At 49.0% G+C, this 21,567-nt stretch overlaps 1 protein-coding gene across 25 annotated transcripts in view; it reads right to left on the bottom strand.

Moving 5' to 3' along the window:
• The window catches only part of NEDD4L (NEDD4 like E3 ubiquitin protein ligase), a 219,467-nt gene that overhangs the window by 54,955 nt on the left and 142,945 nt on the right, over nucleotides 1-21,567 (bottom strand). The window contains exon 1 of one of the 25 annotated variants that reach the window (XM_072133639.1): nucleotides 20,562-20,804. The exons of 23 other annotated variants lie outside the window; for them this stretch is intronic. In XM_072133639.1, the coding sequence (XP_071989740.1) occupies nucleotides 20,562-20,627 (66 nt within the window). In that variant the 5' untranslated portion in view covers nucleotides 20,628-20,804. Of the gene's footprint in view, nucleotides 1-11,357; nucleotides 11,470-20,561; nucleotides 20,805-21,567 lie in introns of those variants that run through there. One more of the 25 variants, XM_072133671.1, reaches the window with a different exon arrangement.

Here is a 21,567-nt window from a genome sequence, read left to right on the forward strand (position 1 = left end):
TGTACATCACATGACCGGGACACCGATACCTGTAGTGTACCGTGTATTACACCCGTGTGTACATCACATGACCGGGACACCGATACCTGTAGTGTAACGTGTATTACACCCGTGTGTACATCACATGACCGGGACACCGATACCTGTAGTGTACCGTGTATTACACCCGTGTGTACATCACATGACCGGGACACCGATACCTGTAGTGTACCGTGTATTACACCCGTGTGTACATCACATGACCGGGACACCGATACCTGTAGTGTACCGTGTATTACACCCGTGTGTACATCACATGACCGGGACACCGATACCTGTAGTGTACCGTGTATTACACCCGTGTGTACATCACATGACCGGGACACCGATACCTGTAGTGTAACGTGTATTACACCCGTGTGTACATCACATGACCGGGACACCGATACCTGTAGTGTAACGTGTATTACACCCGTGTGTACATCACATGACCGGGACACCGATACCTGTAGTGTAACGTGTATTACCTCCGTGTGTACATCACATGACCGGGACACCGATACCTGTAGTGTAACGTGTATTACACCCGTGTGTACATCACATGACCAGGACACCGATACCTGTAGTGTAACGTGTATTACACCCGTGTGTACATCACATGACCGGGACACCGATACCTGTAGTGTACCGTGTATTACACCCGTGTGTACATCACATGACCGGGACACCGATACCTGTAGTGTAACGTGTATTACCTCCGTGTGTACATCACATGACCGGGACACCGATACCTGTAGTGTACCGTGTATTACACCCGTGTGTACATCACATGACCGGGACACCGATACCTGTAGTGTACCGTGTATTACACCCGTGTGTACATCACATGACCGGGACACCGATACCTGTAGTGTAACGTGTATTACACCCGTGTGTACATCACATGACCGGGACACCGATACCTGTAGTGTAACGTGTATTACACCCGTGTGTACATCACATGACCGGGACACCGATACCTGTAGTGTAACGTGTATTACACCCGTGTGTACATCACATGACCGGGACACCGATACCTGTAGTGTAACGTGTATTACACCCGTGTGTACATCACATGACCGGGACACCGATACCTATAGTGTAACGTGTATTACACCCGTGTGTGCATCACATGACCGGGACACCGATACCTGTAGTGTACCGTGTATTACACCCGTGTGTACATCACATGACCGGGACACCGATACCTGTAGTGTACCGTGTATTACACCCGTGTGTACATCACATGACCGGGACACTGATACCTGTAGTGTAACGTGTTGTGTACATCACTCATCATACAAATATCTCATGACTCGTCACACTTCATCCAGAATAAGTATGAAACATCTTGGGTGAGGGAAAGGGTTAATATGGGGGCTGCTGGGTCACCTCCAGGGTTAACATGAGAGACTTTTCCCTCTCACAGGGGATGTGAAATGACCTGTTTATTTCCCAGAGACCGGCTATAGGATGTGCAGCTGGCCCGTGATGTCAGCCCAAGTCAAAGTTATTCCTGGCCGGATGCCTTGTGCTCCCGGTGCCAGCTGACATGGAACCCGGGCAAGCGATGGGCCCTCCCCGATCAGGATGACTAACTGGCCGCATACTTCCTTGTTAAGAGGCCGCAAAACCTGATACAAAAGATGTCCCAAAATGTCATTAAACATGATACACCGAGGCCCACTCTGTCCATGCAGCTTCTTGGGATTTTAAGACTAAGGAAGACCACACAAGACTTACACAACAAAAGATGCCAACCATGTCACCCTGTAGTGGGCATGACTGTACAGTTATAGGAAGTACAGTGAATTTGGGGCAAGCTCATGGCCAGGTGGTGACCTGAAGAAAATAGTTGACAGCACCTTTGACTTTCTACCACTTGCTAAACACTGCAACAAAATAATACAGCAACAAATGTAGCAAAATATTACAAACTCAATTTCTATGTAGTGTAGAGGCCCAAGCATGCCACTAATATAGAGCCACCATGTAGGATCACCTATGCCAGTGGTGGCGAACCTATGGCACGGGTGCCAGAAGTGGCACTCTGAGCCCTCTCAGTGGGCACTGGGCTGTTGCCCCAGCACAGAATTCACCAGACAAGACTTGAGGGATCCTCCTGCAGGCCCAGGACGTGAGGTATCTGGTTCTACCTGAGACAGCAGGAAGAGAAGGTGTGGACATGGTCAGATTATCTTTGGCGCCATTGAAGCTCCTGCTCTTGGCCCCACAATTTTTCATGTTCAGGGAAGCTCCAATGGCAATCTGAATTTTCCTACCTTCTGTCAACTATATCGGTGTCCTCGGGATCCTTTGAAAGCTGTGGTATAGCACGGAGCAAGAAGATTTTAATAATTTAATGCTAGAAATGCTGTGTTGGCACGTTGCAATAAATAAGTGGGTCTGTTTTGCAGTTTGGGCACGCAGTCTCTAAAAGGTTCGCCATCACTGACCTATGCTGTGCCTGCATAAAACCACCTAAATCAACGCATACAACACCTACACAAAACCAAAAATCTAACCACAGGTAAAGACCGTCAATACAATGCCAACACACATAGATGGAACTTAATATAGCCACCCAGTGCACCCATCAGTGCCATCAGGAAGCATATGGCATAAACCATATAATAATAATAATAATGATAATATAATAAAATAAAATAAAATAAAATAAAATAAAATAATAATAAATAATAATAAATAATAATAATAATAATGCCCCATACAGTACCCAAAATAAAATAGCCTAAATAAAACTACCCATATATAGTGCACAAACAAGAGCAAGCAACCCGTGTTGACGCAAGGGTGTTAAAATGTAACCACATATAGTGCATAAATATAAACGCCTGTGCAGTGCCAGACCACCCCATACAGCACCCATAGAAAAACACCTAAATAAAACTAGCTATATAACACACAAAGAGCAACCAACCAGGGCAGACTGACAAACATCCACCAATAACATAGTATTGCCAAATACCCACTGAATGCCAATACTAAATTCAGCCATTAAGTGCAAGTATAGGATTTCTTAAACAGTGGCTACATAAAACCATGCACAGTCACCAATAGAGTGCCCAGTCATGTAAAGCCACTTCCAGGTACAAATAAAAAAATACATAATACTTAGACCCATACAGTGCCCCACACACCAGGCGACCCACACACACCAGGCGACCCACACACACCAGGCGACCCACACACACCAGGCGACCCACACACACCAGGCGACCCACACACACCAGGCGACCCACACACACCAGGCGACCCACACACACCAGGCGACCCACATCGTGCCCCACACACCAGGCGACCCACATCGTGCCCCACACACACCAGGCAACCCACACACACCAGGCAACCCACACACACCAGGCAACCCACACACACCAGGCAACCCACACACACCAGGCAACCCACACACACCAGGCAACCCACACACACCAGGCAACCCACACACACCAGGCAACCCACACACACCAGGCAACCCACACACACCAGGCAACCCACACACACCAGGCAACCCACACACACCAGGCAACCCACACACACCAGGCAACCCACACACACCAGGCAACCCACACACACCAGGCAACCCACACACACCAGGCAACCCACACACACCAGGCAACCCACACACACCAGGCAACCCACACACACCAGGCAACCCACACACACCAGGCAACCCACACACACCAGGCAACCCACACACACCAGGCAACCCACACACACCAGGCAACCCACACACACCAGGCAACCCACACACACCAGGCAACCCACACACACCAGGCAACCCACACACACCAGGCAACCCACACACACCAGGCAACCCACACACACCAGGCAACCCACACACACCAGGCTACCCACACACACCAGGCTACCCACACACACCAGGCAACCCACACACCAGGCAACCCACATCGTGCCCCACACACCAGGCAACCCACATCGTGCCCCACACACCAGGCAACCCACACACACCAGGCAACCCACACACACCAGGCAACCCACACACACCAGGCAACCCACACACACCAGGCAACCCACACACACCAGGCAACCCACACACACCAGGCAACCCACACACACCAGGCAACCCACACACACCAGGCAACCCACACACACCAGGCAACCCACACACACCAGGCAACCCACACACACCAGGCAACCCACACACACCAGGCAACCCACACACACCAGGCAACCCACACACACCAGGCAACCCACACACACCAGGCAACCCACACACACCAGGCAACCCACACACACCAGGCAACCCACACACACCAGGCAACCCACACACACCAGGCAACCCACACACACCAGGCAACCCACACACACCAGGCAACCCACACACACCAGGCAACCCACACACACCAGGCAACCCACACACACCAGGCAACCCACACACACCAGGCAACCCACACACACCAGGCAACCCACACACACCAGGCAACCCACACACACCAGGCAACCCACACACACCAGGCAACCCACACACACCAGGCAACCCACACACACCAGGCAACCCACACACACCAGGCAACCCACACACACCAGGCAACCCACACACACCAGGCAACCCACACACACCAGGCAACCCACACACACCAGGCAACCCACACACACCAGGCAACCCACACACACCAGGCAACCCACACACCAGGCAACCCACACAGCGCCCCACACACCAGGCAACCCACACAGCGCCCCACACACCAGGCAACCCATACAGTGCCCCACACCAGGCAACCCATACAGTGCCCCACACACCAGGCAACCCATACAGTGCCCCACACCAGGCAACCCATACAGTGCCCCACACACACACCAGGCAACCCATACAGTGCCAGCAATCCATGGAATAACCTTATATGAATATACAGCCTTTTACATTTATACCATAAACACAAAATGTAACTACTACTCACCCCCAAAGGGCAACATATTAACAAATGGGATATCCGATATTAAATTTGACAAATCAGCCTTGCATTAGGTGGCATGTCACACGCTGTACCCATTCTACCAGCTCACCATGTGCACATATCGGCACAAGTTGTGCATGCAGGGTGACATTAACAGAGGAGGAAACCAAATTCAGTCACTAATTGCTGGGAACAAACAGTAATTATAGGCGGAGATGCCCTCATGAGCTGGTACCAGCAGAGAGGAAAAAATAATGTACAATTTTCACTGGTGCCATATATTTACATATGTGTAGATAGAGAACATATGTACTGGGGGGGGTTGCAGGATTCCAGTGCCACTCATTAGTTACTGGAATAAGAGACGCCCTAAACCAAGGCACTGCAAACAGGATACTAGTAGTAGTCTATAATGCCACTATCACAGTGGTCAAAAATTTCCAGCAACAATGTCTTTCCAATGGTGCCAACCACTGTGTGTCCATAGGGTAACTCTTGCTGCCAATGCTAAACCGAAAAAGTTAAAATTGCCTCCTCATAGTGTCAAAAATGCCTCAAAACAATGCCCCACTAACAAATGGCAATAGTGATGCCCTCCTTAAAAATGCAAACCATGTCTGTCAAAAATATTGCCTGTATGATTGGCCTGTTTTTTGTCTGGCTCTGTTATAAAAGCAAAACCCTTAAAAGAGCAGCATCCATAGCGTTCCCATAATATTGGCAGCCACAATGCCCTCTTAAAGGGGAACCGTCACCAGGTGTTACCCCACTAAACTTCTTAACCCTGCAGGTAGGGCACAAAATTTCCTTTCTAGAATTAACTTTTTTTATGTGAAATCTCATCCGTTTACCTTTATTAAAAAAAAAAAAAAACACACAACACTATTGCACTCCATTAGAGTTCATTCTATAAACACAATGTTAACAGAAATGTAATCAGGAAAATCTCCGCTCATCAGCTGTGAACGCACCCTCAATAGATTATGGTTCTGGGAGCTACAGAACTGGACATACAGGCAGTTATATAATAGGCGGAAAATGGATCTTTAGCTGCAGCTCGCATTTCCACTGATGCCTTCAGCGGTCTGTTTTTTTGGTTCTGTAGCTCATAAAACCCTAAGTCTATATTCACACTGCCGTTGCCCGCCCGTACCGTAGCTGGCAACGGCAGTGTACGGGGAGAGGAGGTGAGCGCAGCTCACCCCCGCCCCTCTCCATAGGAATTAATGGCGCACGGCGCCGTACTACGGAGAAAGATAGGACAGGTCCTATCTTTTTCCGGGTACGGAGCGGTACGGTGCCGCACGTGTGCTGCATCGTACCGCTCCCGTAGGGCGCCGTGCGCCCATTGACGTCTATGGAGGACGTATATCGGCCGTATATACGTCGGCCGTATATACGTCCTCCATACGTCAGTGTGAATATAGCCTAAGCCTGATGGGTTCTGAAAGATGAGATCCTTAGCTGTAATAGGACATAAAACAGGTTTCTAGGTGCTACAGAAGATGGGGGCTTTTGAGTTGACCGCTTAACTCCTCTTGTGAAAATGAGAAGAGTCATATTTGTCTGACTTTGGGGGGATTTTTATAAGTAAACAGTTGAGATTTCACATAAAAGAGGGAATTCTAGAAAGGACATTTCATTCCCATACCCGAGGGGCTTAGTAGTTAAGTGGGGTAAAACCGAATGAGAAGATTGTTGACTTTGTTAAAATAAAACATCACTATAATCTTAGCAGCTATGATACTGCTAAGCGCTATATAAATAATTGTTATTATACTGTAAGTGCCAACCACAATTAGGATCCAATAATTCCCCTGGGCAAAATATCTAAAGAGCTGATCATACAGCTGGCACCTTGACATGAGGTGGCAATACAGATTATAAAGAGGTATATTAAGTAGGAAAAAAATAGGGCATGCCATAGCAGTGTCAAGCCATCGTGCCATGCCATGGTGCCCTCATACTACTATAGTGCTTCTATTATGGTGCCACTGATCATTACCCTCTTTGGCCACTTTATCTTCAGATCTGGCCTATAAATAAGACAGCGATACAGTAACCATGGGATGAAAATTTACTAGGTGTCTCTCTTAACACTTGGTTTGATTAATTACAGATTATCTGGATAAGATGTCCATTGACCTGCCCTGCCAGGACACTCTGGACACCCGGCTGGTGACAGGACCCGTCTTACCCGGGCATCGCACTATAAATATATCCAGAGAATACAGACAAATATGTCCTTGGAGTAGTAAAACACACGGCTACATGAGCATCCCAGACCCTCTCACTCCAGGGGGTGCTCATAGTGAAGAGTTGTAAAATTCCAATACTTCTCCGCACACCTCTCAATGTCACTCGCTCTTCTAAAAACGAGGAGGAGAAGTTATTTTTAAGGTTCATTTCTGAGAAACCTCTTAAGTAGATTACAACAGCGAGGAAATATCTGGTAATCACTTACAACCCGTCACTCAATGTAACCTACATGTGACCGCTAAATACACCGATACAACGGGATTTCATCTTTATCCGGAACTCTGGTGGGTCAGAGTATCAACGGGCAAGAGTGGATTATACCCATTCACTGCGGATTTCACTGAATGGCTGAAATTATGTTTGGTGGTCCTAGAAATTCATAGCTCCACTACGAATGGCACAAATGGGATTGCTCCTTTCTCCACCTGGTGCTAAGCATTTTCCGTGTGCGTCCCCCTTCCTAAAAAGGCCCGGGGCTGTGTGTGGCCCCTTACTAAAAAGGCCGGGGTTGTGTACGGCCCCTTCCTAAAAAGGCCCGGGGCTGTCTGCGGCCCCCTTCCTAAAAAGGACTGTGTGCGCCTCCCTTCCTATAAGGGCCCGAGGCTGTTGGCAATATACCACAGTATCATAGTTTATACGGTTGAAAAAGACATGTCCATCAAGTTCAACCAAGGAAGGGAAGGGATTGGATGAGGAAGGGATTTAGGGGAAACAATTCTATATAACATAACCATCAATGTTATTTAGATGTAAAAAGGCATCTAGACCCTTCTTGAAGCTCTCTGCTGTCCCTGCTGTGACCAGCACCTGAGGCAGGCTATTCCACAGATTGACAGTTCTCATAGTAAAAAAGCCCTGTCACCTCTAGTGATTAAAACTTGTTTGCTCCAGACAGAGACAGTGCCCCCTCGTCTTTTGATTTGATTTAATCCGGAACAACTTTCCAACATATTTTAAATAAAGTGGGCCTAGCACAGAACCCTGGGGTCCAGCACTTATAACTGGGGACCATTCTGAGTTTGAATCATTGCCCACAATCCTTCAGCCAATAGCATATAAATGAATAACCCATGAATAGCCCCCCTCCACCTGCACTATTCACGGACGCGTGTACATTTCCCGGTATACACGCCTAGAACATGTGTGGGAACAGTCAGTGACAGTTCTGTGAAGCCTGCGCTCTCTTCCTGAAGGTTTTGCAGACACAATAGTGCACAGCACGCTCTGTCCTGACTCATTACATCTGCAGCACATTCTCCGCTGCTTCAGGTCATGATACCATCGCTCAGATCTCCACTCTAAACTTTTCCCTGCATTGGTTTCTCCCACCATTTCAGCTTCCGGACAAGAGGCCCGGGGCGCCAGCACAGGTGCCAATATTTACAGGGAACGACACTTCACCACTGAACAGGTGTCTGTAAGTGTCTCATGTACCGCTCTGACTCAGGGCAATACAATCTCAAGATTTATACAAACACTTGGGGTATTTTTCTCATTTTTTCCTGGTTTCTAAGGGAGAAGGTCTGTGGTGCCCCTAGCAACCAATCACAACACAGCTTTAATTTGTAACCAGCAGAATATCACATGAAAGCTGTGCTGTGATTGGTCACTAGGAGCAATACAGAGAAGCTCATTTTAAAGACATTTTCATAAAACAGCCCCATAATAAATAGCGTTTATGTAGCATACAATATATAATCATGAGGCGAAGGACGTGATAACTTTTGGTCACGGAGATATTCAGTCAGGTTGTGGTCATGCCAATGGTGCCCTGTGGTTCTCAACGTGACCACATACATTATCATGAGGTGTAACGTTGCAGAACGACACGCAACAACATATCTACAAGTAGTCATAATGGAAATAATCACATTGCTATAAAAGAAAAGAGCATCTCTAATCCCAGCATCATAACATATATACACACACCATAAATGCAGCACACACACAAATAATACACAATATGGAGAGACAAATTCAGCTCTGCTACATCCACACATCTAAAGGGGTTGATGTGTATCAATAGACAACACCTTGACCTGCTACAATTTGTGAATAGAGTAGGTGGATTTGCAGCCACAGGCCGGCGACACACGTGGCGTTTTGAACCCGTTTTTAGGCAGTTTTAATCGGTTTTTGACAGTTTGTCCATTTTCCAATTATCCTCATTAAGATCATTTGTAAAAACTGTCAAAAACGAATGCGTTTTCATATGCGTTTAACGGACTGCTTAAAAACAGCCCCAAAACGGGTTCAAAATGCCACGTGTGCCACCGGACCCAGACATCAACTTTTGCATCATTTACACCCAATTTGCTACATCTGTACATATAGTAGCTGGATGTGCACGCACAGATATCACATACTGATGATACAGAAATTTATGGTGTGTAGCCACAGCTTACATTGTGACTTCAGACAAACTCAGCTCTGCCATCCAGGTTAATAAGTTCTAATGTATCACCTGCAGATAATACAATCTCAGCATTACTGCCCTTTTACATCTAGTAGGGTGACATGCAGCTACAGATAATTCAATCTCAGTACTGCTGCACCTACTGTACAGGTGTATGTACAGACACAGACAACAACTTGACTGGCGACAATCTCAGCACTGCTACACCTGTACAGTTGGTCAATAAGCAGCGACAGATATCAGATATAAATAATACAACCTCAGCCCTGCTACACCTGTACAGATGTAAAGGTGTAGTAGAGCTGAGATTGCATTATTTAGTTGGTTGATGTGTAGCCACAGATAGCAGCTACAGATATTACAGTCTCAGCACTGCTATACCTGTACAGGTGGTCAATAAGCAAGAGACAGATATCAGATATATAATACAAACTCAGCCTTGCAACACCTGTACAGATGTACAGGTGTAGCAGAGCTGAGATTGCATTATTTAGTTGAAGTGCAATTACAGATATCAGCTACAGTTATTACAATCTCAGCACTGCTATACCTATACAGTAGGTATATGTGCAGACACAGATAACAACTTGACTGGCGACAATCTCAGCACTGTTATACCTGTACTGGGGGTCTATAAGCAGCGACAGATATCAGATATATAATACAAACTCAGCCCTGCTTCACCTGTACAGATGTACAGGTGTAGCTGAGCTGAGATTGCATTATTTAGTTGGTTGATGAGTAGCCACAGATAGCAGCTACAGATATTACAATCTCAGCTCTACTATACCTGTGCTATACCTGTTCTCCCACAGAGAACACATATAGATAATACAATGTCATCTACACCTATATAGTAGGTTGTTGGGCAAATACAGATATCACCAAATACAAATCTAAGCACTGCTATGCCTGTACACATAGCAGTCTAATAAAACACAGACAGATATAATCTGCATATAATACAAGCTCAGCTCTGCTATACCTGTACAGTAGGTATATGTGCACCCACAGAGAACACATAGATAATACAATCACAGCTCTGCTATACCTGTACAGTAGGTATATGTGCACCCACAGAGAACACATAGATAATACAATCACAGCTCTGCTATACCTGTACAGTAGGTATATGTGCACCCACAGATAACACAATCTCAGCACTGCTATACCTGTACAGTAGGTATATGTGCACCCACAGATAACACATAGATAATACTATCCCCGCTCTAGTACTGTACACCGGTACATCTAGCAGACTAATAAGCAGTGAAAGATCTAAATCTAAATATAATACAATCTCAGCACTGCTACATAAACTAAACCCCTCATTTCTATAATTAGTAACACTACAGTGGCGGCAGCCATAAGGGCAGATCATATGCAGTCTATGCCGCCTGCTGTTCACATCCTATAAGCTCAGCCATCTGCATCGTGACCTATACAAACAAAGAAAACGAAAAATGAATAGGGAAGGGGATGTGTGTATTGGGGGGGGGATCCCCTTAAAATGTAAGACCACCCCCAATTTAACAAACAGACCTCAATGTAGAATAAGGCAATATCATAATAATCCCATATTCTGGCAGAAATCACAGGTTTTTTTTTACCCCCAGACCATCCCTTTCCATCCAGAACATGTGACAGCAAAATGGATGCGTGGTGGGTGAGGATGGCCCCATGGAGAGGAATAAAGGAACAGCGGGAAAGCTGGACAGACTCACGCTGAACTCCGGGGACACCTCGCTGGCTCCTCGAGATGGCTTTGATACTACAAATCTTCCGAAGAATAAGACAAAGCCAAAGCGTGCCTGCTCCTCGCCGCCAGCGAGTGCAAACTTACAATCCCCAGCCCCCCCCTCCCTCCACGTCCCCTTTTTGCTTTCTATAGCAGCTCATACAATCCTTATGTGATGCTTAATTTACCAATCAATTTTCTGTGACTGGGCATGGGATTTTTTATTTTTTTTCTTCCCCCGTGTCCTTACCTCTGCATTCACCTACACATCATTTTATGAGACGGTTACCACGGAAACCGCTGTTCCATTTCCAGCTCCTTCACCACTACTGGGGAGCGAAACGCATACCTTTACACATTGATTATCCTTATTACAGAGCAGGGGGTGCATAATCTGTGCGCTGATGGGTTATCACATTTTTAAACAAAAAAAAAAAATCTTTATAGGTTTATTAGGTTCCGTGATATTAAGCAGATGCCTAGTCCCCTGTGATTGTTAAAAGGTAATTAATGTACATTTATGCAAAATAGAGGAATCAAAGGGTGTATATGCGCAGCGCAGAGGTATATAGACAGGTGTATAAACATGTTGTACAATCCCTTTTAATTAGGAAGGGTCCCAGCAAATAAGCCGATCAGATGTCACTGCTTAGTTACTCCATTCACTTCTGTGAGATTTCTAGGACAGTTATGGCTATGCGTACAATGAGGAATTTGGTATTTTGGCAGCCCCTTGGATTTGTTTTATGGGTTCCCCAATGCTAAATTTGGGCTCAGGCGCAGAGCACAAGGTTGCGCGCCGGCTCAGGCGCAGAGCACAAGGTTGCGCGCCGGCTCAGGCGCAGAGCACAAGGTTGCGCGCCGGCTCAGGCGCAGAGCACAAGGTTGCGCGCCGGCTCAGGCGCAGAGCACAAGGTTGCGCGCCGGCTCAGGCGCAGAGCACAAGGTTGCGCGCCGGCTCAGGCGCAGAGCACAAGGTTGCGCGCCGGCTCAGGCGCAGAGCACAAGGTTGCGCGCCGGCTCAAACCAAAAGGTATCAAGTATTTTGGATTGCTATACTCTGTTCACTAATAAATTTTTCTACTGCATCACTATAAAGAGCGTCAAGTTTTGCTTTGTGTATGAGGTTCTGCAGCAGCTAAGGTATGCACAAAGATGTTCCGCGGTAGGGACAAGAAGAATGTTGTTTTATAATCCTCAGATTGGATGATTGAATGCTGCTGTTAAACTTCTGCAAGAACTTCGAGTCCTTCAATTATTCACCATTTCCCCTGATGTCTGGTAACGTGATATTCTCCCGCACACATAAGCTGCACGAGAAGCGACACATGAAGTCATCTTCTTACATAAGCAGTAATGACACTTTCTCCATTGAAAAGTGCACAATGGAGCAGCACACAGAAGAGGAGCGGCGAGAGCGGCCCTGTTTGTTTTGTTAAGGCCTTACATTCGATAGCGGCACTTTGAAGAGGAGGAGGCCCTCACGTCACCTAGCAACATGCTATCCACTTGTGTGTCTGTGAAGGGGACGCGGAGGAGGCGAACGCATATTACGTATTTCCACAGGAGGATTACGGAAGGAAAATCGTTCACTTAATTCTTTGATTACAGGCTTGTGCTATTACAGTCCTTGGCAAAATGACCATGAAAGTAATGCCACCGAATGTAGCAGAGGTGCGCCAATCCGACAGCCCGGAGGCAAGGAGTGACACAGGGGGAATATACAAACTACATATCCCTTCTATATAAGACACCAACTATTAGTAGAGCTATAAAATATTCAAAGAGAAAAAGAGGTGTGCCAATAGACAAAATTGTGTAAAAAAGTGATAAATCTTTATTTCAACAATAGAAAAACTCCATCAAGGAATGAAGGACAAGTTAAAAACAATTAAAAAACATACATGAGTCAAAATGTTTGGCACAACCAGGTAAGGTTCACCAAACAAACACCTCCTCCATACAGTGGAACCTGGCCCCTAGTATGATACAATTACAATCGAAGGATGAATAAGGCCCAAGCTGTCTAATGATCCTGAACAGATGAAGATAAATCTGCCATAACAATCATAGTGTGGCTATAGGATAAATGGGTAAGTATACATTACGAGTCAGTGGTCAGCAGGCAGTCATCAGTAAAATAAGTCAACAGGGCGGCTCAGCAGTAGTGGAGGACTCCCGTTCCGTCTCCCAAGTGGGAGGAAGTCTCCACTTGGGAGACGGAACGCGTGGGGAGTCCTCCACGTCCTCCACTACTGCTGAGCCGCCCTGTTGACTTATTGTACTGATGCCTGCCTGCTGACCACTGACTCGTAATGTATACTTACCCATTTATTCTATAGCCGCACTATGATTGTTATGGCAGATTTATCTTCATCTGTTCAGGGTCATTAGACAGCTTGGGCCTTATTCATCCTTCTATTGTAATTGTATCATACTAGGGGCCAGGTTCGACTGTATGGAGGAGGTGTTTGTTTGGTGAACCTTACCTGGTTGTGCCAAACATTTTGACTCATGTATGTTTTTTAATTGTTTTTAACTTGTCCTTCATTCCTTGATGGAGTTTTTCTATTGTTGAAATAAAGATTTATCACTTTTTTACACAATTTTGTCTATTGGCACACCTCTTTTTCTCTTTGAATATTTTATAGCTTGCTTTGTGTGCTGACATTTACCTTGTTTTGGTGGTTGTGCATGGTCCACTCTGTGTATAGTAACTATTAGTAGAGCATCACACCTATCAACTTCAAATGCAGAATGTAAAATAGAGGGCATGGAGGAAGTAATGACCTTATGCCGTACTCCTCTCTACAGCCTCAAAGTCACAGCTAGCAAATATAACCCCCTCAAGTTCCAAAATGTAGGGGAAAAAATAGGCAAATTAAAAAAAAATCCTCATAAGCGAATCCAAAGTAGGGCCTTATAGACCAATACAGATTGGGGTCACAAGGAAAAATCATGATCTCATAGGCCAATCCATCCAAAGACCGGGGCCTCGTAGGCCAATCCATCCAAAGACCGGGGCCTCGTAGGCCAATCCATCCAGAGACCGGGGCCTCGTAGGCCAATCCATCCAGAGACCGGGGCCTCGTAGGCCAATCCATCCAGAGACCGGGGCCTCGTAGGCCAATCCATCCAGAGACCAGGGCCTCGTAGGCCAATCCATCCAAAGACCTGGGCCTCCTAGGCCAATCCATCCAAAGACCGGGGCCTCGTAGGCCAATCCATCCAGAGACCGGGGCCTCGTAGGCCAATCCATCCAGAGACCGGGGCCTCGTAGGCCAATCCATCCAAAGACCGGGGCCTCGTAGGCCAATCCATCCAAAGACCGGGGCCTCGTAGGCCAATCCATCCAGAGACCGGGGCCTCGTAGGCCAATCCATCCAGAGACCGGGGCCTCATAGGCCAATCCATCCAAAGACCGGGGCCTCGTAGGCCAATCCATCCAGAGACCGGGGCCTCGTAGGCCAATCCATCCAGAGACCGGGGCCTCGTAGGCCAATCCATCCAGAGACCGGGGCCTCGTAGGCCAATCCATCCAGAGACCAGGGCCTCGTAGGCCAATCCATCCAGAGACCAGGGCCTCCTAGGCCAATCCATCCAGAGACCAGGGCCTCCTAGGCCAATCCATCCAAAGACCTGGGCCTCCTAGGCCAATCCATCCAAAGACCGGGGCCTCATAGGCCAATCCATCCAGAGACCGGGGCCTCATAGGCCAATCCATCCATTTTAATAAACTGTCATATTCCATATATATTTACAGTGCATGTTCTCACAAATACATATGTTGCACCTGGTGTCAGACTTCTCACAACACTGAGCACCTACTAGCTCTGATGACATCACATCCCCTCGCCATCCTACAGAATAACTATGAACTAATATGATGACTACCACCCCTTCCCCCGCCCAGTCACGCTGCCTTTCTTTTACAGAGACTAGTGATATTTCAGATACAATGAGGACACAGGCAGATGAACACATCTATGAGACAGCGCTCGGTTCTGGAGGAGTCACTTACGAATCTTTCTGTAGCCCCTCGTTAATGAAAGGAAGAAGTTGTTTCGAGGAAAATGGCAGAAGGCAAATCCAAGGCCCCTGCGTAAGATGGAGAGGCATGTGTGGGTGACGTGCCATCTGCTGATATCGTCTGGATTGTGCAAAAACACTTTGATTACGCATGAATTTTAATGAAACAGTTGACTGGCCCCAATGTGCCAAAAACAAAAAGGTAACAATATTTTTTTAGAAAACACAATACAATTATAAGAAAGCTGCAGGACAATGACCAAACTGAGTAAAAATGGATCAGGAGATTCCCCAGTCTTATAAGACATTGTTCACTTGGCCTCCGATGTGACCCCGAATTATGAGCGGAAATCCTGGACAAAAGTATTTGAAGTAGGCCGTAGGGTTACAATTAGGGTTACCGCTTTTGCAACTCAAAAGTTCAGGGAACTGGTTTAGGTGTACAAGCCAATCTTGAAGAATATAAGCCAAGAGGTGATCCAAGCCCCAGTGCCATGTATCAATCCGTTATTAAAGGGGTGTCTACTTACAAGACACAGGGACCTAGGGAACCCCTTATATACGGTCTAATGGAGGTCTAATGGAGGTCTCAGTGAGGAGACCGCCCCGACGGATCTCAAGAACTGGATGTACCCTTGTTGTGATCAAGATGACCGGAGCACCCAAACACATACGCGCCATCTGCTCCATTCATCTCTATGGTGCTGACGGAAAAACGATAGAGATTAATAGAGCAGAGCAGAGCATTCAAGATCAGTGGGGTTCTCATCACCGATCAGCAAGTTAGGCCCTATCCTGAGGATGGGGCCTAACTTGCTATGACCGGAAAACCCCCTTAAAAGCATCAAATCCCTAGTGTGACTGCTAGCTTGGCATCCTCTATAGCTAAGCCCCTTGCCTGCAGCGCCTCCGCAGGTGAAAGGAGGTAGTAAAAATTAGTAATTAATATAAATACAGTAATAAAAAGCTTTAAAAACCAAGGACTGACAGAGCCTTGGACAGTAGCAGTGCACAGCAGTCTTTTTCCTTACTGCGGCCATGAGACCGTGTCAGGGGACACCCGTTTTTGAGATGGGTCCAAGACGGGGGAAACCCCTTAAAGTAAAGGGAGCCATAACAGTTATTGCCAGATTCTGCCACACAGTTTGGATGTGATCGTCCTTGGGCCTTAATCAACGGCCCTAAAATGTATAGCTCCATTTAGAGAAGTGGAGTAAGAAATCTTTTGCTTAGTATCAAGCTATAACATTAAAGGGAACCTGTCACCAGGAGACCCATTTTTAGCACTCCCCCAGTCCCCACAGAGCATAGTACATACACTGCCAAAGTGTTTTTGTATTAAAAAAGTTATGTTATATTGTACCTTTCATTAGCATCTGCTGTGTGACTAGGCAGTTGCCAAATGGGAGGGGCTGGAAAGGAGCAGTCCCCCCCCCTTGGGGAACAGCTACTCCATGTGACCTTTTCAAATATATGAAAACACCCATCACTGGGCTTAGCAACGCCCCCCGTTCCTCTACAGCCAATCCCGAGTGAGGGGAGTTATTCATATATTTGAAAAGGTCACATGTTTCCCAAGGGTGGGGGGAGACTGCTCCTTTCCAGCTCCTCCCAAAAGGCAACTGCCTAGTCACACAGCCGATGTTAATGAAAGGTACAATATAACATCTTTTTTTCTTTAAAACCAATTTTTTTATACAAAAACACATTGGCAGCGTATGTACTATGCTCTGTGGGGACTGGGGGAGCGCTAAAAATGTGTTTCCTGGTGACAGGTTCCCTTTAAACTGTATTTACTTCTCCCCAGCTGTTTCCACAAAGCAAGAACTACTATAAAGGACATTTTTTTCCCCCATTACATAAGTTAGTGAAATTCTCAATAACTGATTAACTCCAAACCATAATTTAGATGTCACTCACTCCGTACTGTAAAAATCACATCCAAAGCAAAATATAAACACAGATGAGAGCACCCAAGGCAAGTGCAGTAAACACCCATCCCCAGCATCGACACAAACACAATGTAACTGATACGAATCGCGGCCTGGGCAGGGAAAGAACGCGGCGTGTCTGTTCCAGCGGCAGCAACATGGCGGGATCATTATTTTTACTTGCTTTGTTCTGTGATGTGTAATAGTAGAGGACGAAACACAACAAAAGCGAACGTGACTCCTCTTCTTGGCAGCAGAGGACACATAAAACCAGATGTTTACATTTCTTATTGTTAGATCTGCAGTGAATGTCATCACGCACCGTAGAGTTTATAAACTCAGATATGCCGGGATCCAGAACAGAACGTGTGAATTATACCCAACAACACTAGAGGAGAAAAAATAATCATCTGTTTCTTACCGTCCCGTATGACAATGAAAATGATGGCTGAGGCAAAAACACCAATCAATCAATCACAGGGGCGCCAGCTCGGGGCCGGCACCAATCACAGGGGCGCCAGCTCGGGGCCGGCACCAATCACAGGGGCGCCAGCTCGGGGCCGGCACCAATCACAGGGGCGCCAGCTCGGGGCCGGCACCAATCACAGGGGCGCCAGCTCGGGGCCGGCACCAATCACAGGGGCGCCAGCTCGGGGCCGGCACCAATCACAGGGGCGCCAGCTCGGGGCCGGCACCAATCACAGGGGCGCCAGCTCGGGGCCGGCACCAATCACAGGGGCGCCAGCTCGGGGCCGGCACCAATCACAGGGGCGCCAGCTCGGGGCCGGCACCAATCACAGGGGCGCCAGCTCGGGGCCGGCACCAATCACAGGGGCGCCAGCTCGGGGCCGGCACCAATCACAGGGGCGCCAGCTCGGGGCCGGCACCAATCACAGGGGCGCCAGCTCGGGGCCGGCACCAATCACAGGGGCGCCAGCTCGGGGCCGGCACCAATCACAGGGGCGCCAGCTCGGGGCCGGCACCAATCACAGGGGCGCCAGCTCGGGGCCGGCACCAATCACAGGGGCGCCAGCTCGGGGCCGGCACCAATCACAGGGGCGCCAGCTCGGGGCCGGCACCAATCACAGGGGCGCCAGCTCGGGGCCGGCACCAATCACAGGGGCGCCAGCTCGGGGCCGGCACCAATCACAGGGGCGCCAGCTCGGGGCCGGCACCAATCACAGGGGCGCCAGCTCGGGGCCGGCACCAATCACAGGGGCGCCAGCTCGGGGCCGGCACCAATCACAGGGGCGCCAGCTCGGGGCCGGCACCAATCACAGGGGCGCCAGCTCGGGGCCGGCACCAATCACAGGGGCGCCAGCTCGGGGCCGGCACCAATCACAGGGGCGCCAGCTCGGGGCCGGCACCAATCACAGGGGCGCCAGCTCGGGGCCGGCACCAATCACAGGGGCGCCAGCTCGGGGCCGGCACCAATCACAGGGGCGCCAGCTCGGGGCCGGCACCAATCACAGGGGCGCCAGCTCGGGGCCGGCACCAATCACAGGGGCGCCAGCTCGGGGCCGGCACCAATCACAGGGGCGCCAGCTCGGGGCCGGCACCAATCACAGGGGCGCCAGCTCGGGGCCGGCACCAATCACAGGGGCGCCAGCTCGGGGCCGGCACCAATCACAGGGGCGCCAGCTCGGGGCCGGCACCAATCACAGGGGCGCCAGCTCGGGGCCGGCACCAATCACAGGGGCGCCAGCTCGGGGCCGGCACCAATCACAGGGGCGCCAGCTCGGGGCCGGCACCAATCACAGGGGCGCCAGCTCGGGGCCGGCACCAATCACAGGGGCGCCAGCTCGGGGCCGGCACCAATCACAGGGGCGCCAGCTCGGGGCCGGCACCAATCACAGGGGCGCCAGCTCGGGGCCGGCACCAATCACAGGGGCGCCAGCTCGGGGCCGGCACCAATCACAGGGGCGCCAGCTCGGGGCCGGCACCAATCACAGGGGCGCCAGCTCGGGGCCGGCACCAATCACAGGGGCGCCAGCTCGGGGCCGGCACCAATCACAGGGGCGCCAGCTCGGGGCCGGCACCAATCACAGGGGCGCCAGCTCGGGGCCGGCACCAATCACAGGGGCGCCAGCTCGGGGCCGGCACCAATCACAGGGGCGCCAGCTCGGGGCCGGCACCAATCACAGGGGCGCCAGCTCGGGGCCGGCACCAATCACAGGGGCGCCAGCTCGGGGCCGGCACCAATCACAGGGGCGCCAGCTCGGGGCCGGCACCAATCACAGGGGCGCCAGCTCGGGGCCGGCACCAATCACAGGGGCGCCAGCTCGGGGCCGGCACCAATCACAGGGGCGCCAGCTCGGGGCCGGCACCAATCACAGGGGCGCCAGCTCGGGGCCGGCACCAATCACAGGGGCGCCAGCTCGGGGCCGGCACCAATCACAGGGGCGCCAGCTCGGGGCCGGCACCAATCACAGGGGCGCCAGCTCGGGGCCGGCACCAATCACAGGGGCGCCAGCTCGGGGCCGGCACCAATCACAGGGGCACCAGCTCGGGGCCGGCACCAATCACAGGGGCACCAGCTCACACTTTGTGAAGGCACAAGCATCAGACACAGTATTACTGAGTTCAGACTCAGTTATAGGACACTGCCAGACTACTCACTGTTATGGGCACCATCCTCAGACTATACTTTTTTTGTGGCACCGTCAGTGAGCCACAAAATAATAATAATATAATAAGCGCAAGTTTTACTTCCAGACAGGACTTCAGAGGACCTACATGTCACATGAAGACTTTGGAGGGAAGAGCAGGGAACATCCAAAACATCTGTCAACCAAATTTCCCCTTCTCCTATTATAACATGATATCAAGAAATACTATACAATAATAAAGTACCATAAAGTAACATTGTATTGTACATATTAATAAATGTAAATGTTACTACATCCAAAACATCACAATAAGATCTAACAGAAGACAAAAACGCCTAAAATCACAAATACCAGGAATCTCATTCACCCCTATATATTGATGGATACCTGTAATTACTATAGGCACCCAATGAGGGGACCTGCAGCTCACCCTCCAAAATCCTGACACCCATCTATTACTTGGTTCTGAGGGAGCAGATTCCATCTAAATGGAGTTTGCAGCAAAAACCGCCCCGATCAGAATGAATGGGAGCCATTCCAAGCCACGGAAATTCCTCTAACAAACCTCCTGTGTGTGAATTTATCCTAAGGACATGGAGCCGAAACACAACAGAGACTCACCTGAGCGCTGCGACCTTGACAATCCAGGAGATGAACGCTGAATGAGTCAGGTCTAGCCCTGTACATGATTTCATTTACCTTCACGTCTACAAAATGTGGAAGGGAACTTCCTGGGGTTTAACCCTCGCCTAACCCGTCCACTGCGAAACAGGAGAGGGCTGCATTGTGGATCACCCCCACCTCCTCCCTCCTCTCCCAATCCAGATAACAAAGCAGATAATGGATGCGGCGGCCGCCGTCAGGACAACGCGTGCACTTGTGAACGCCTGTTCCGTGCTCGCCTTTCTGTGTACAGACGCCAGGCCTTTTTTTTTCGTGGATTAAGCACGCGCAATGTTAAAGTTACGACGGGCGAGGGAGCAAGTATCCCAAAATAGTTGCTGCTCGTCGGGAAAAAAAGCATAGCTGTGCACTGCCATGACAACCAGATCTTACACAAAAAATAGGAACCACCTACATATCAGTCATTGTTCACACAGCTCCCATTCATTAATAGCAGCACAAGCCGCGGCAAGCTCTGCCGTTACAGCCGTAGGATGGGATTAATTCATCAACCATCAATTTGCCAATCATCATTTGTAGCCTTTGCCAAAATGCCCCAAAATAAAGAGGCGGCACTTAGATGTCGTAATTAAAAAAAAAAAAATTACGATATTCATAGCACTAGGTAACCAAAAGGGATGATGGGACTTTGTACGCAAATCTGTAGCCGATAGTTACACCTCGTGTCAGTCCATGTTATTTCCAATTATATTCAGTTGTTAAATGGTTATTTTTGTTCGAGTAGACCCAAAATATGCAACATTGATACAAATGGACACAAATTGTAATCATTTGCATGAACGTGCTTGAGGGTTCGTTCACACGTGGCCTGAAACACAACCAATCGGTAAGGCCAGGGTAACGACACAGCGCCAGAGTCATGTCATTCTGCACCCGAGTTGCATTCTTTCAAAAACACTGGGGCTTATTTACTAAGGGTCACAGATCGCACTTTTGTCAGACT

The sequence above is a fragment of the Engystomops pustulosus genome, chromosome 1, assembly GCF_040894005.1.
Source record: "Engystomops pustulosus chromosome 1, aEngPut4.maternal, whole genome shotgun sequence".
Classification (NCBI taxonomy): Eukaryota; Metazoa; Chordata; class Amphibia; order Anura; family Leptodactylidae; genus Engystomops; species Engystomops pustulosus.